The 16,766-nt window shown below is 45.3% G+C and overlaps 1 protein-coding gene across 2 annotated transcripts in view; it reads left to right on the forward strand.

Moving 5' to 3' along the window:
- Window positions 1–16,766, forward strand: part of PRKCB (protein kinase C beta) — a 107,527-nt gene that overhangs the window by 36,353 nt on the left and 54,408 nt on the right. For both annotated transcript variants that reach the window (XM_060786462.2, XM_060786461.2), the window contains exon 3: window positions 4,266–4,348. In XM_060786462.2, coding sequence (XP_060642445.1) covers window positions 4,266–4,348 — 83 coding nt within the window. The remainder of the gene's footprint in view (window positions 1–4,265; window positions 4,349–16,766) is intronic.

Here is a 16,766-nt window from a genome sequence, read left to right on the forward strand (position 1 = left end):
AGACCTTGATATTTGGGAGTTGTAGTTGCTGGGATTTATAGTTCACCTGCAATCAAAGAGCATTCAGAACCCCATCGATAGAATTGGGCCAAATTTCCTGCACAGAACCCCATGACTAACAGAAAATACTGTGTTTTCTGATGGTCTTTGGTGACCCCTCTGACATCCCCTCCCGACCCCCTTCAGGGGTCCCAACCGCCAGGTTGAGAAACACTGCTGTAACATACAGTTAAGATAACATACAGTTAAAATACAATTGAAAATACATGCTCAGGACTTGCACTGTTGGAAGCAGAGTTCTACCTGTGCTGCAATTGGGCATCCTTTCTCATTTGTGTTTTGTGTTGCACATTGTGAATTAGTTGCATGGGGTGCATTATGCATCAGTGTGCCCTTGCATTGGGTTGCAAAACCTCACAGGTTTGGAATGAGAAACCTTTTGTGAGTTACATTTTTGCTTTTGTTTTGCCCTTCTTTCTGATGCAGAATCTCAGCTGGTATTTGCTACCAACTGATTGTTGTTTCTTTTAAGAACAGTCAAAGTAGCTGAAATATTGTTGTTGTGTTTCTCCATGTTGTTCTTGTTGTTGTGCGGCATCTCATTGCCAGCCAATTCCGATCCCTGGAAAGGTGGAACGGTTGCAGATGATTGATTCAGTCAACCTTGGGGCGTTCTTGAGTGATGCAGAGGTCTTTTGGAGAGGAGAAGGGCATTGAATGGATGGATGTAGAGCTTCCTAGCTTAATCGGGAATCAAATCCGGAGTGGATTCAGATCCTGTTGCTTTCTTGGTTCTGGTACTAAGCGGTAACCTTTCAGCCAAATGTGTCCATTTGGGCATGGATTGAAGGAGAAAGACAGGGGAGCATTGGCTCATTTTGCATGCATTGGACTCTCTCCCCAATGAACGTTTTCTAATAGCGTTTGTATTATTTTTAATACTTTAACACAGCATGAGTCAACTTCGGCCCTCCAGGTGTTTTGGACAGCTTAAGTGGCTGAAGGGGAAAAGGAAAAAGCCTGAGGTTGTTAGGAATGGTGGGAGTTGAAGTCCAAAACACCTGGAGGAAAAACGAAATACAAAGATATAGAATGGGGGATGCCTGGCTCGAGAGCAGTACATGTGAAAAAGATCTTGGAGTCCTTGTGGACAACAAGTTAAACATGAGCCAACAATGTGATGTGGCAGCAAAAAAAGCCAATGGGATTTTGGCCTGCATCAATAGGAGCATAGTGTCTAGATCTAAGGAAGTAATGCTACCCCTCTATTCTGCTTTGGTTAGACCACACCTGGAATATTGTGTCCAATTCTGGGCCCCACAATTGAAGAGAGATACTGACAAGCTGGAATGTGTCCAGAGGAGAGCGACTAAAATGATAAAAGGTCTGGAGAACAAGCCCTATGAGGAGCGGCTTAAGGAGCTGGGCATGTTTAGGCTGAGAGGGGATATGATAGCCATGTATAAATATGTGAGAGGAAGCCACAGGGAGGAGGGAGCAAGCTTGTTTTCTGCTTCCCTGGAGACTAGGACGCGGAACAATGGCTTCAAACTACAAGAGAGGAGATTCCATCTGAACATGAGGAAGAACTTCCTGACTGTGAGAACCGTTCAGCAGTGGAACTCTCTGCCCCGGAGTGTGGTGGAGGCTCCTTCTGTGGAAGCTTTTAAACAGAGGCTGGATGGCCTTCTGTCGGGGGTTATTTGAATGCGATGTTCCTGCTTCTTGGCAGGGGGTTGGACTGGATGGCCCATGAGGTCTCTTCCAACTCTTTGATTCTATGATTCTATGATTCTATGGAGGGCCGAAGTTGGCCCATACCTGATTTAGCACCAAATAGAATCACAGCAAGGGCTGCCAAGTCCATTCAAACTCCATGGGCAATTGTATGGGGCCAGTTTTATCACATAAAAAGACTAAATGCCTCTGTTTTCCTTTATGGTCCTTCCCCAAAGAGCCTCCCAGACACATCTCAAAGGATTTAGTATGGAGTTTTGATGTGAATTTAATGGTCCAGTGGGGATATTTTCACATGTTTTCCTGCATTTCCCGGGAAGACAAGTTGCATAGCAATGGTAAGCCAATTACCAATTACCCATGGTTTCCTCAATAACAACAATGACAACAACTTTATTTTTGTATCCTGCCCCCATCTCTCCAAAGGGACTCGGGACGGCTTACATGGGGGCCAAGCCCAGTTACACAGAGATTAAAATAAAAACACAGTAAAAATACAGATACAAAACATCAACCATCAACAACAACCAGTAGCCGAGCTTTTGCAATACAGCTGCAAGGACAGGCCTGATAGAAAAGTGCAGGAGTCAGATGATAGGTCCCAAGACCTTTTGGGGAAACCTAAAGGCTACAATGTGCCCCTAAGTCATGGTCTGTATTCAGCCCCTTTCCTATCCATCTTAATATTTCGGTAGCCCTTTCATTGTGGCCTCTTGCTCAACTGAGCTGCATTGACCGTTGCAACCTCCCTCTGGCTGCTGGCAAAGAAGGGCCAGAAGGCCAAGCCATGCAACATGATCCCATTTGCAAACAAAACAATTCCCATTCTCAACGATCTGCTTTATGGACAGAACAATTTGTGCTCCGATCGATCGCTGGAAAGGCCAAAACGCTCCTGATGAATGATCAATCCCCGGAGGCCTTTGGAAGCGATGCTTTGGAACTGCCTTTGACTGGCAACCAATCTGGAAGGTCATGTCCCAAATCTCCTTTTATTTTGAGTCATTTCCAACAGGTAATGCAGGTGCGTCTCTCAGTCTCAGAGGTTTAATTCATCCATTGCTGCAACTTGCAAAGATTTCCTCTGTGAATCAATATATTAATTTTGTTAGCTTCCTCCTTCCCTCTTAAGGTGCAGAAAGGGGTATGTTTTCCAACCTGATTTTTTTTTTATGTCAGGAGTGACTTGAGAAACTGCAAGTTGCTTCTGATGTGAGAGAATTGGCCGTCTGCTAGGATGTTGTCCAGGGGACGCTCGGATGTTTTTATGTTTTACCATCCTTGTGGGAGACTTCTCTCATGAGGAGCTGGAACCGACAGAGGGAACTCATCCACCCTCTCCCTGGATTTGAACCTTTGACCTGTCAGTCTTCAGTCCTGCCGGCACAAGGTTTAACTCATTGCGCCACCGGGGGCTCCAACCTGATGCTTAATAATAATAATAATAATAATAATAATAATGCATTTTATTTATATTCTACTCTATCTCCCCAAAGGGACTCAGAGCGGATTACAGTATACATGTGTATAGGCAAACATTCAATGCCTTTTATACAGTGAACAATGACATACAATACACAAACAAGGCAAAGGTTTCCCTTTCCATCTCTGGCATCTGGATGTGATGCTCAACTCTGGCCATGGGGAGGTGCTCTTGTTCCATTTTCCATGCCGAGGAGCCTATTGTCCGTAGATCCTGCTAGTCGTGTTTTGCTGGCATGGCTGCAGGGCGCCTTTTACCATCCCACCGAGGCGGTACCTATTGATCTACTCATATTACATGTTTTTGAACTGCTAGGTAGGCAGAAGCTAGGGCTGACAGCGGAAGCTCACCTTGATGTGTGGCTTCAAACTGTCAACCTTCTGGTCAGCAAGTTTTTCTGCAGCTAGCGGTTTAACCCACTGAGCTACCATGGCCCAAAGAGCCTATTTATCATTCCAAAGAGTCTATATATCTATCTACAGTATCTATCTATTTTCTTGTTTAAACCTTGATACTAAAGCTCAAGCAACAATTTTAATTTTGGCTTAATTACCTAGTAGTTCTAAATAATATCACTTTTAATTTGTTCATTCCCATCCCTCCTTCCACTCACATTAGGAGGCATGTCACAGTAGGACCTAAAACCACATCCATTGAATACAGTTCTTTACAAAAGTAAGTGATTGTATTAAAAACTTACTCATTGTGCACTTATTCATATTTGCCTTCCGTTTCATGCCATTTGACAGACTTTTTAGCTGTGGTTTGGGAATAACCAGCCTTCCAATTAGGGCTCACAAAAGCTGCACGTAATCCTATTAACGTACAGTAATTAAGAGCACATTTCTCTTTGTTTTCCGATAGCCAGAAAACAAGTGAGTCATTCCTTGCAAAGCCACCTGAAATGCAAAACAATGCTCCGTCCTGCAAAGTGGCCAGAGTTGCATGAAAGCGCTTTCCATGTTCTGAATGAATGAATGACACCCCCGTCCCCATTCGTGTCAACCCTGTAATAATAACCAATGTTAACTTTCTCTCCTTGCAGTTTGTTGCTTCGTGGTGCACAAGCGCTGCCATGAATTCGTCACTTTCACCTGCCCCGGTGCGGACAAGGGCCCCGCTTCGGACGTAAGTAGCCTGGGGTCAGTTCCTCATGTATGGATCTTTCAATAAAATGAAGGGTTTGCACGCGCATTGTGAGCTGTCGAAAACAAGAATTAAACATATTCCTAGGACTGACAAGGATAACTCTGACAGCTTGCACCTGTCCTTTTGCCAATTTGGTTTGGTCCTGCTAAAATTTCTCTCACTTCTCCAGGCAATGAGGATAATTTCAACAGATTTTGCAGATACCTCTTACTCCCTTGTGCTTAGAGATGAGCAGTTAGAATAAACACTCAGTGACTGACCTCTTTGCCCAAAGGTCAATTCCTTCCTTCTTTTGCTCCTCACTCTCTTTGTTCATTCCTTCCTTCCTTCTTTCTTTCTTTTTCTTCTTCCCTCCTTCCCTTCCATCCTTCTTTCCTTCCCTCCCTGCTTTTTCTTCTTTATTTCTTTCCTTCCTTCTTTCCCTCCCTCGTTCCTTCTTTACTCCTTCTCTTTATTCTTTCTTCTCATTCATTCTTTCATTCATCCTACTTCCTTTTCCTTCCTTCCTTCCTTCCTTCCCCCCTTTCCTCCCTTGTTCCTTTCCATCCTTCCTTCCCTCCCTACTTTCTTATCCCTTCCTTCACCACCTCCCTACGTCCCTCTTTACTTCCTTATTATTATTATTATTATTATTATTATTATTAACTTTATTTGTACCCCGCTACCATCTCCCCAAGGGACTCGGTGCGGCTTACATGAGGCTGAGCCCAAACACAACAATACAAGCAATAAAACAACAATACAAGCAATTAAAAAAACATAGACAATAAGATAAACAGCATTATCAATAAAACAACACACAATTAAAAACAGAGGGGAGGCCAAATGTAAAGTTAAAATTGGAAATATGCTGGGACATGAACAGAAGGTGATACTGGTGTTTGTGAAAGGGCTGATGAGCAGACTTAGAAAATGTAAAGTGCTTTGGAGGACAAAGTGCTATGGGATCATTATTCCGGGAAGGCACACTGGAACAGCCACATCTTCAAGTTCCTCCTGAAGACTGCCAAAGTTGGAGCCTGTCTAATGTCTTTAGGGAGTGAGTTCCAGAGTCGAGGGGCCACCACCGAAAAGGCCCTCTCTCTCGTCCCCACCAATCGCGCCTGCGATGCTGGTGGGATCGAGATCAGGGCCTCCCCAGATGATCAAAGAGATCGTGTGGGTTCATATACAGAGATGCGGTCACACAGGTAGGCGGGTCCCAAACTGTTCAGGGCTTTGTAGGTAAGAACCTGCACCTTGAATTGGGTCTGGTAGATGAAAGGCAGCCAGTGGAGCTCCTTAAACTGGAGGGATAACCTCTCTCTGTAAGGAGACCCGGTTAACAACCTGGCTGCCGCCCGTTGGATCATCTGAAATTTCCGGGCCGTTTTCAAGGGCAGCCTCACGTAGAGTGCATTGCAGTAATCCAGTCTAGAGGTGACTGAGGCGTGGACCACCTTGGTCAGATCCGCCTTTCCGAGGTACGGTCGCAGTTGGCGCATGAGTCTTAGTTGTGCAAAGGCCCTCCCGGCCACCACCAACGCCTGAGCCTCAAACGTAAGTGAAGAATCCAGGAGGACCCCCAGACTGCAGACCTGTGACTTCAGGGGGAGTGCAACCCCGTCTAGCACAGGTTGCCACCCTATACCCTGGTCTGGTTTACGATCGACCAGGAGGACCTCTGTCTTGTTGGGATTAATCTTCAACTTGTTCGTCCTCATCCAGACAGCCACAGCAGTCAGGCACTCGTCTAGCACTCGAGGGGCGTCCTTGGAGTTAGGTGGAAAAGAGTAGTAGAGTTGTGTGTCATCTGCATAGAGATGGCACCCAACTCCAAAACTCCGGATGACCGCGCCCATGTAGATGTTAAAAAGCATGGGAGACAGAATGGAGCCTTGCGGGACCCCACAGGTCAAAGGCCAGGGGTCCGAGCAGGCGTCTCCCAGCTTCACCATCTGGGATCGACCCTCCAGGAAGGACCGGAGCCACGACAGAGCCGAGCCTCCAAGGCCTATCTCGGAGAGGCGTCCCAGAAGGATACCATGATCGATGGTATCGAAAGCCACTGAGATGTGCAAGAGAACCAACAAAGTCATGCTCCCCCTGTCCAGCTCCCTGCGGAGATCATCCACCAAGGCGACCAAAGCCGTCTTGGTGCCATGGCCAGGCCTGAAGCCAGACTGTGACTGATCCAGATAGTTGATGTCATCAAGGAAGCCCTGGAGCTGAGCAGCAACCACCCGTTCCAACACCTTGCCCAGAAAAGGGAGGTTTGAGATTGGTCTATAGTTATTTAAGATCGTGGAATCAAGGGAAGTCTTTTTAAGGAGTGGTTTAACCACAGCCTGTTTTAAACTTGATGGAAAGATTCCTTGTTCCAACGATGCACTGATGATTAACATAAACCAATCAATCAGACCATCCTTGGCCAATTTAATTACCCAAGACGGGCAAGGGTCCAGAGCCGATGTGGTGGCTCTCACTGCCCCAAGGGCCACCTCCACATCCTCAGAACAAACAAGCCGGAAGGAATCCCACAAAACCGGACCAGCAGATGCCTCGGTCACCTCTCTTGGAACTGCGATCAAACTGGAGTCCAGCTCAAGACATATCTGAGCAACTTTGTCTGCAAAGTGCTGTGCAAATTAGCAGCACCGAGTCCTTACTCCTCTTTATTCTTTTATCTTAATTCCTTATTCCTTCTCTTTATTCTTTCATCTGTCATTCATTCTCTTTCTTTCTTCACTACTTCCTACCTTCCTTCCTTCCTTGCTTGCTTCCCTACATCCTTCCTTCTGTTCCTCCTTCCCTGCTTCCCTTCCTTCCCCCCTCTCTCCTTACTTTCTTATTCCTTCCTTCCCTCTTTTCTTCCTTCTCTTTATTCTTTCCTCTCTCATTCATTCCCTTTCTTTCTTTATACTTTCTTCCTTTATTTCCTTCCTTGCTTCCTTCCCTACTTCTTTCCTTCCTTCCGCCCCTCCCTCATTCCATTCCATCCTTTCTTCCATCATTCCCTCTCTACTTTCTTGTTCCCCGCCTTCCCTCTTTGCTTCCTTATTCCTTCTCTTTATTCTTTCCTCTTTCCTTCTTTACTCCTTCCATTTGTTGTTTCCTCTCTCATTCATTCCCTTTCATTCTTCCCTACTTTCTTACTTTTTCCTTCCCTCTTTCCCTACTTCCTTCCTCCCTCCCTTCTTTCCTCCCTCCCTTACCTGTGTTCTTTCATTTCCCATTCTTTCTCCTTTCTTTCTTTCCTTCCTTCCATCGATATATTTGAGTTGAGTGTGCAACCCTTGAGGGTTGTGAACCTGCCATTCCAGCCTGAGCCGCTGGGTTTCATTGTTCTACAGCTATTACACAAAACAAGTCAGTGCAGTACAATGCTTTGGGTGGCAGAATACGATCCCAGACATGTCCCGGGCTCGAATCCTGCTCAGCCCTGGATACCCATGGAGTGAAGTTGGAAAATGTCACTTTCTCTCAGCCCTGTCCTAGGAGCAAACCTGTCACTGCAGTGGAGATGCAATCTGGAGACTTGGTTGCTGTGTGCCCTCAAGCCATTTCCGACCCTGGGAAGGTGTGGCTAACACAGGGGGATTACATAGCCAAGCCATAAATTCGAACCTGATTTTTCTGAGCCAAAGTTCAGTATTCCATTCCACAGTTATAGAACACCATCAGAGTCCCATTTGTTTTATGGAACGGTAGGTTGTGCCCACCAAATCCCTTCCAGGACTTCTTTTAAGAACCCTCTGCATCATCTCCGAGTTTGTCCTTCTTCCAGAAAGCAGCTGAATTGAGGCAAACTCTCTGATTTATGCACCCAGCTGCATCCCAGTCGGGTCTTGTCCTCCTCCATTTATTGCAGCCATTGCTTCTGGGCTGAACTGAACTCTGGGAGGAAGTCTGGGTGGCTCTCTGAGGTCGTCTCTCTTTGTGATCATTTCGCATCATTTATCTGCCCTGAAATAATAATAATCGTAACAATGAAGGCGGTGGTGATATCAACTGCAGATGTCTTTCAATGTACAGTATTTATCCTTAAATGCCCCTTCATTTCACCTTCTCTGCCCTCCTTATTTCCCTTTTCCCATCCTTCCAATCCACATGCACATTTTATTTTTATCTAATGGATTTAGTTATAGGGTTGTGATTTTTCCGGGCTGTATGACCATGTTCCAGAAGTATTCTCTCTTGGCGTTTTGCCTGCATCTATGGCAGGCATACTCAAAGTTTGTGAGGTCACAGCCTCTCAGGATGCCTGCTATAGATGCAGGCAAAATGTCAGGAGAGAATGCTTCTGGAACATGGCCATACAGTCCGGAAAAATCACAACAACCCAGTGATTCTGGCCATGAAAGCCTTCAACAATAGATTTAGTTATACTTGCTTTGTGAGCCCCTCGTGGTGCAGTGGGTTAAAGTGCTGAGCTACTGAACGTGCTGATTGAAAGGTTGCAGATTCGAATCCGGGGAGCGGCATGAGTTCCCACTGTTAGCCCCAGCTTCTGCCAACCTAGCAGTTCAAAAACATGCAAATGTGAGTAGATCAATAGGTACTGCTCCAGCGGGAAGGTAACGGTGCTCCATACAGTCATGCTGACCACATGATCTTGGAGGTGTCTATGGACAATGCCGGCTCATCGGCTTAGAAATGGAGATGAGCACCAACCTCCAGGGTCAGACACGACTGGACTTAATGTCAGGGGAAAACCTTTACCTTTACTATACTTGCTTTTCTCCCAGAGTGTACCTACATGGGAGAATTCATGCAGTTTGACACCACTATAGAGTATAACTTCCAGGATCCATAGCAATGAGCCAAGGCAGTTAAAGCGGTGTTGAACTACATCTATTCTGCAATGTAGAGGCCCCAATTGGCGCCAAGATTGCAAAGCATCGCCATTCATCTTTTGCATGTCTTGCACCTTTCCTGGCACTGCTTCCAAAGAGAGGCCAGCTGGCACCGATGAATTTTTTATGGAGCAAGGGTCGAGGACAGCTGGTTGCTTTCAGGAAAGCGGGGAAACATATAGCATGGTTTTGGAGGTGGATTTTCATTGCAAAGTGTCCTTCCCCTTTTGCACAAAAGCCACCTTCCTTCCCTGGAACTCGGGGACGGGAACGCTGCATTGCAGCAAAGTGGGCCAGGTATTAATGGAGCTCCAGCCCTCCAGGCACAAATACCTTTGGATGATCTTCCCCTTGTTTGGGTGCAGAATGAACCCATATATCTATATCTATCTCTCTGTTGCGGATTAACCTCTCACTTTCCTTTAACCCACACAGAAGTAATAAAAGTATATTACTGTATTGCCTTGCTTCTAATACTCTTCTCCTCCATAAGTGCATCTCTAAAACAGGGTGCATCTTAGAGTCATGGGTGCTTTTTTGCATATGTAAATCAAGCCTTATTTTTCTGTTGGTGGCACTGAAATTACAATCAGTAGTGTCTTAGAATTTGAGAAATATGGTACTTTGGGGGCACAGGTTAATCTGTTGAACTGTTGAATCTGCTGATCTACAGGTTGGCAGTTCGAATCCACAGGTCAAGGTGAGCTCCCACTGTTAGCCCTAGCTCCTGCCAACCTAGCAGTTCAAAAATATGCATATGTGAGATCAATAGGTGCTACTTTGGCGGGAAGGTAATAAAGGTACCCATGCAGCCATGCTGGCAACATGACCAGGGAGGTGTCTACGGACAACAGGCTCCTTGGCTTGGAAATGGAACAAGAGCACCTCCCCATGGCCAGAGTTTAGCACCACCTTTAGAAAGCTGGAGATGAAAAGGGAAGCCTTTCCTTTTGTTCTGTGTATTTGTATGTCATTGTTATTACACTATATTAAAGGCATTGAATGGTTGCCTATCTGTGTATGTTGTAATCTGCTCTAAGTCCCCTTGGAAAGATAGAGTGGAATATAAATAAGGTGTTGTTATTGCTGCTGCTGCGGTTGTTGTTACTACTACTACTACTACTACTACTTTCTGGCCATCCATGCAATGTTCATGGTATATGTTTACTTCCTTGGCACTTGCACAATATGTTTGCTGTGCGCCATCAAGTTTTGACCCTAAGGCAGTCATGGGCAAACTTTGGCCCTCCAGGTGTTTTGAACTCCAACTCCCACAATTCCTAACAGCTTCAAGCCCTTTCCTTTTCCCCCTCAGCTGTTTAAGTGGAAAATGAGAAGAAAAGGAAGGGGCCTGAGGCTGTTCGGAATTGTGGGAGTTGAAGTCCAAAACACCTGGAGGGCTGAAGTTTGTCCATGCCTGCCCGATGACAAGCCTATTGTCTTTGATTCTTGCACTGTTTTCCACAGAAGGGGTTTGAATTCCTCTGAGGCTGAGAGAGCGTAACTTGCCCAATGAGTTTCTGTGAATGAGAATTAGAAAGCTGTTCTTCCAAAGTCTTAGTCAACATTCAGTCTACTATATATACTACATTAGCTCTCAATTCATTTGCTAGATTTAGGATAATTTGCTACCATTGCAGCCCTTTGAGGCTGAGAGAGTGCGACTCACCCAAAGGATTTCCATGGCTAAGCAGGGATTCGAATCCAGGTCTCTGGAGTCATAATTTAACACTCAAAATGCTGGCTCTGCTGTGGTTGAACATGGACACCACTTTCTTGAAATAGATTTAGCACTTAGTAGCCTTCCCTATAAATGTTGGACTAAAACCCAACGCGGGTGTCCCCCTCGCTCCATTGACAAGATGCTCTTCTGTTAGCTTCCTGGATTAGCAAGAAACGGCAACCCATATCCTTCGCAATCCACTTGAATGTGAATGACCTCCCAGCCCATTTACATAATTGACAACAACAGAAAGAAGTTATTGGACATCAATGGGATGTTGGATTCCACCTGGCATAGGTTGCATGCTGGCCTTGGCCCCGTTTTACCTTTGTGGATTAATGGATTATTTCTTCATTTATTATTGGCATGGGGAACGCCGGCCCCTGAGCAGCTTATGGTGCAGAAGCTTCAAAACAAATGCAAAATAAGAGAGACAAGGATCCAGCAAAATAAAAGAGTGGGTATTTAATAGGAAATGCAAGTGAAGGCAACCCCAGACTGGAAACAACAATGAATTTTAAGATAATGTTGTTGTTGTTTTTACTACGACTATTATTGATATTATTATTGCATTTTTCTCTCTGCATTTAGACCCAAAGTGGATCATTAAAAAATTCAAGCAATGCAATTTAAAATGTATGAATTGTTCCATAGATCCAGTTCACCAAAATATATACCCAAATGCGAATATTGTGTAGATGTTAGGAAGTATTGAATTGGTTCATGCATATATACATGTATATAGATTTGAAACATTCACACCTAGCTCCAACAGACAAGAGTTCTTTCTCTCACCCTGGACTTTCCACAGATATATAAACCCAATTTTCCTAGTTTCCCAACAGATCTCACAACCTCTGAGGATGCCTGCCATTGTTGTTGGCAGGCATCCTCAGAGGTTGTGAGATCTGTTGTTGAGGATGCCTGCCATAGATGCAGGTATTTATTTATTTATTTATTTATCGTGTCATCAGCAACCATACCATTGTGTTACAATTCTAACAGAACAAAACAAACACAGATTAAAAAGAAAAAGGAGAAAAAACCACACAGATTTTGCAAACTTGGTAGTTGGTTAAATGTCCTTTGACCAGTATCTGGCCACTTGGAGTGCCTCTGGTGTTGCCGCAAGAAGGTCCTCCATTGTGCATGTGGCAGGGCTCAGGGTGCATTGCAGCAGGTGGTCAGTGGTTTGTTCTTCTCCGCACTCGCATGCCGAGGATTCCACCCTGTAGCCCCATTTCTTAAGATTGGCTCTGCATCTCGTGGTGCCAGAGCGCAGTCTGTTCAGTGCCTTCCAAGTCGCCCAGTCTTCTGTGTGCCCAGGGGGGAGTCTCTCATCTGGTATCACCCATGGATTGAGGTGCTGGGTTTGGGCCTGCCACTTTTGAACTCTCGCTTGCTGGGGTGTTCCAGCGAGTGTCTCTGTAGATCTAAGAAAACTATGTCTTGATTTAAGTCGTTGACGTGCTGGCTGATACCCAAACAAGGGATGAGCTGGAGATGTCTCTGCCTTGGTCCTTTCACTATTGGCTGCTACTTCCCGGCGGATGTCAGGTGGTGCAATACCGGCTAGGCAGTGTAATTTCTCCAGTGGTGTGGGGCGCAGACACCCTGTGATAATGCGGCATGTCTCAGTAAGAGCCACATCTACTGTTTTAGTGTGGTGAGATGTGTTCCACACTGGGCATGCATACTCAGCAGCAGAGTAGCACAGCGCAAGGGCAGATGTCTTCACTGTGTCTGGTTGTGATCCCCAGGTTGTGCCAGTCAGCTTTCGTATGATGTTGTTTCTAGCGCCCACTTTTTGCTTGATGTTCAGGCAGTGCTTCTTGTAGGTCAGAGCATGGTCCAAAGTGACTCCCAGGTATTTGGGTGTGTTGCAATGCTCCAGTGGGATCCCTTCCCAGGTGATCCTCAGAGCTCGGGATGCTTGTCTGTTCTTAAGGTGAAAGGTGCATGTCTGTGTTTTAGATGGATTAGGGATCAGTTGGTTTTCCCTGTAATAGGCAGTAAGAGCACCTAGAGCTTCGGAGAGCTTCTTTTCAACCATCTCAAAGCTCCCTGCTTGAGTGGTAATGGCACGATCATCAGGATAGATGAAACTCTCTGTCCCTTCTGGCAGTGGCTGGCCATTTGTGTAGATGTTGAACATGGATGGAGCAAGCACGCTCCCCTGAGGCAGGCCATTCTTCTGTTTCCGCCATCTGCTTCTCTGGCCCTGGAACTCAACAAAGAAGCTCCTGTTTTGTAGCAGGTTTCCTATGAGGCGGGTGAGGTTGTAGTCCTTTGTGATATTATACATTTTTTCTCAGGAGGAGGCGGTGGTTCACAGTATCATAGGCTGCTGACAAGTCTATGAAGACAGCTCCTGTGATCTGCTGCCTTTCAAAGCCATCTTCTATGTGCTGAGTCAGGTTCAGCAGTTGCGATGTGCAGCTTTTGCCTTTTCTGAAGCCAGCTTGCTGTGGGATCAGACAGGGGTCTATATTTTCCATAATTTTATGCAAAATAAGTCTCTCCAGAACTTTGTAGAGGTGGCACAACAGGGAGATTGGTCTGTAGCTTTTTGGGTCGTTACAGTCTTTGCCTGGCTTCAAGATGGCGATGACTCTTGCTTTCCTCCAGAGGGATCTGACAGGATGCAGTTCAGTTGTTCATCAGCTCCAGCAGCCAGCGCCTTGCTTTTGGATCAAAGTTCTTGATTTGTTCCATCCGTAGATCATCCAAGCCAGCTGCTTTGCCACTCTTACATTTGTTGAGAGCCATGTCCAATTCAGTAGATGTAAAGGGTTCATGAAGGTTGTTGTTCTCAATCTCTGGTTGTCTGGCTATTGGTTTCTTTCCTACTTTGGTGGCAAAGTTGGGTTTCCCATTCTTCATAGATGCAGGTGAAACGTCAGGAGAGAATGCTTCTAGAACATGGCCATACAGCCCGGAAAACCTACAACAACCCACTGTTTATAGATTTGTTTCACTGTTTTTTATTAATATGTAAATTTAAAAATATTAATTTAATTTAAAATATGTTATTCTATAGATCCAGATAACCAAAATATAGGTTATTCCATAGATCCAGGTAACCAGAATATATGAGTTATTCTATAGATAAAAGTAACCAGAATATATGAGTTATTCCATTCCATGTACACTCTGCCTTTCTCCCAGGAAGCATCTACACTGTAAAGTTAATGCGCTTTGACCCCACTTTACCCCCCAATGCTCAGTGCTACAGTATCATAGCAGTTATAGTTTCCCAAGGGCTTTATTCTTGCCAAGCCCCCCCCCCCCCCCAAAGGACAATGCTCTCCTTGCCATTATTTGCTCTCTTCCTAAACACTTCTGCAGGGAAGGGATTCTTTTATATGAATCTGGAAATTTAATCATTTCAGTGCATTAAGAAAAAAAGGGAACCTGAGCCTTTTCCAATTATCTCTTTTTTAAAAAGGAAAATAACCCCAATTCCTCAGCTTTCGGCGTCCCTTTGATCGCCGCCCGCTCTTGCTTCCTGTCATCTCCCATGAAAGGCCTAGGAAAGAGGGGACGACGGGGCCTCCATCTGTGTGAGGTCTACGGAGGTTTCCGAAAAAAATAGGAGTGTAATTAGTGGGACTTGGCAGCCGCTCTCGGAACTGAAATTAATGCCACGAAAAGGGCAGCGAATGAAGTTACGGACTTCACTCCTTGCAAAGAGAGGCTCTTTCAGTTATGGAGAGAGAGGGCTGCCTTTTGTTCGCGAGTGACCTCCAAAGAGATGAACAATCTGTCGGAGAGCACGAAAGAATCGTAGGGTTGGAAGGGGCACCCAAAGACCATCCAGTCCAACACCCTTCTGCCAGGCAAAAAGACACAATCCAAGCGTTTCCTACAGATGGCCATCCAACGTCTGTTCCAAAACTTCCAAAGAAGGAAGGAGATTCCACCAGACACCTATTGTAATCATAAATGGATGAAACTGGGAGATTCTTGTCATGGTGTCATCAATCTAAATGGCTATGAGAATAACCAGGTTTGTAAAATAAGTTTTCTCCCTGGTTTGTTTCCAATATCTCCTTGTTTTCCTTCAGCAATGGCTCAAAAGTCCTTCCCAGATCCCACCAGCTGGGATAAGGACTCTAACTCCTATCATCCCTGGTGGAGAGCAAAGCAAGAATGGCACTTCTGTAGGCCTGGCAAGGGACCAAAACCAGCTTCTGAGCTATTATTATTATTATTATTATTATTATTATTATTATTATTACTTTACTGACACAAAAGCACAGTATGTCACAGGAAACGAGATCTCTATGCTGGATTTCGTATAAAAAAATCACGAGTTGAACACTTCCCAAGCGTTTAGGACAGTGTGATGTATTTTCGAATGATGCGCGCAGATCCAAGTAAGGTGGCCTTTTGCAGTTGAGAGATCATGATTTTGTCAATGTCTATTGTTTCCAAATGCCGGCTGAGATCTTTTGGCATGGCACCCAGTGCGCCAATGACCACTGGGACCACCTGTACTGGTTTATGCCAGAGCCTTATTATTATTGTTATTGTTATTATTATTTTCTACAGCAGGCAGACAGAGAGCCTTGCATTGCTTGCTTCAGAAGAGCTGTTGGTGCTCTTGACCTCTCTCCAGGAAAAGGAAGGAGTGGACATTGGACGTAATGTTGCTGGATTCAAATGCCAAATGCCGTTCCTTAAAGGGGTGCTTCACCCGCCAGTGTCCCCAAGCGCGGTTTCTGTGCAGGCTCTTGCAGCCTTTCCCGAAAGCAGAGCGGTTTGGACAAGCCGTCACTTCCATTTTGCCGTCTGCCAGGCCCTTGAGGAACATTCCCTTCTTCTGGCGTGTCAGAGCTTTAAAGTGAGAAGGGGGGGGGGGGGGGACAGTGCAGAAGGAAAGAGAGGCCTCCCAGGGCCGTCTGTGGATGCTTTGGGCATTTGGGATCAGACGGAAGCAGAAGAAGACTGCTTTTGCTCCCCTGCAGGCAAGGCACCCCATATTTAGAATCATAGTAGAGTTGGAAGGGAGCCCAAATGCCATATAGTCCAACCCCCTTTTCTAAAGACACAATCAAAGCCCTCCTGACAGATGACCATTAGCATCTGTTCACAAACATCCAAAGGAGGAGACGCCACTGGATTCTGAATTTGCATATTCCACCAATGAATGGCTCTTGTTAGGATGTTCTTTTGCATGTTTAGGTGGAATCTTGCAATTTGCTGCCATTGCTCCATTGTATCCTGGTGTCTGGAGCAGCAGAAAAAATACATGTATAAATATGTGAAAGGCTGTCATAAGGAAGAAGGAGCAGGTTTGTTTTCTGCTGCCCTGGAAACTAGGACTTAATGGAGCCATGGGTTCAAATGATAGAAAAGGATATTCCACCTGAACATGAGGAAGAACTTCCTGACCATAAGAAGAGCTGTTCAGCAATGGAACTCTTTGCCTCAGAGTCCGGTGGAAGCTCTTTCCTTGGAAGCTTTGAAACAGAAGCTGAATGGCCATCTGTCAGGACTACTTTGATTGTGCTTTTCCTGCATGGCAGAAGGAGGTTGGACTAGATGGCCCATATGTCTTTTCAGACTTCATAACTATATTTGCCCTACTTCACCTCAATGTGACATCCTTTCAAATATTTTTTCTATTACGTGTGAAAAAGATCTTTGAGTCCTCATAGACAACAAGTTAAACATGAGCCAACAATGTCATGTGGCAGCAAAAAAAAAAAAAAAAAAGCCAACAGGATTTTGACCTGCATAAATAGGAGTCTAGTGTCTTTGTTGTTTATTTGTTCAGTTTCTTCCGACTCTTTGTGACCTCATGGACCAGCCCATGCCAGAGCTCCTTATTGGC

Source organism: Anolis sagrei, chromosome X, assembly GCF_037176765.1.
Source record: "Anolis sagrei isolate rAnoSag1 chromosome X, rAnoSag1.mat, whole genome shotgun sequence".
NCBI classification, from domain to species: domain Eukaryota; kingdom Metazoa; phylum Chordata; class Lepidosauria; order Squamata; family Dactyloidae; genus Anolis; species Anolis sagrei.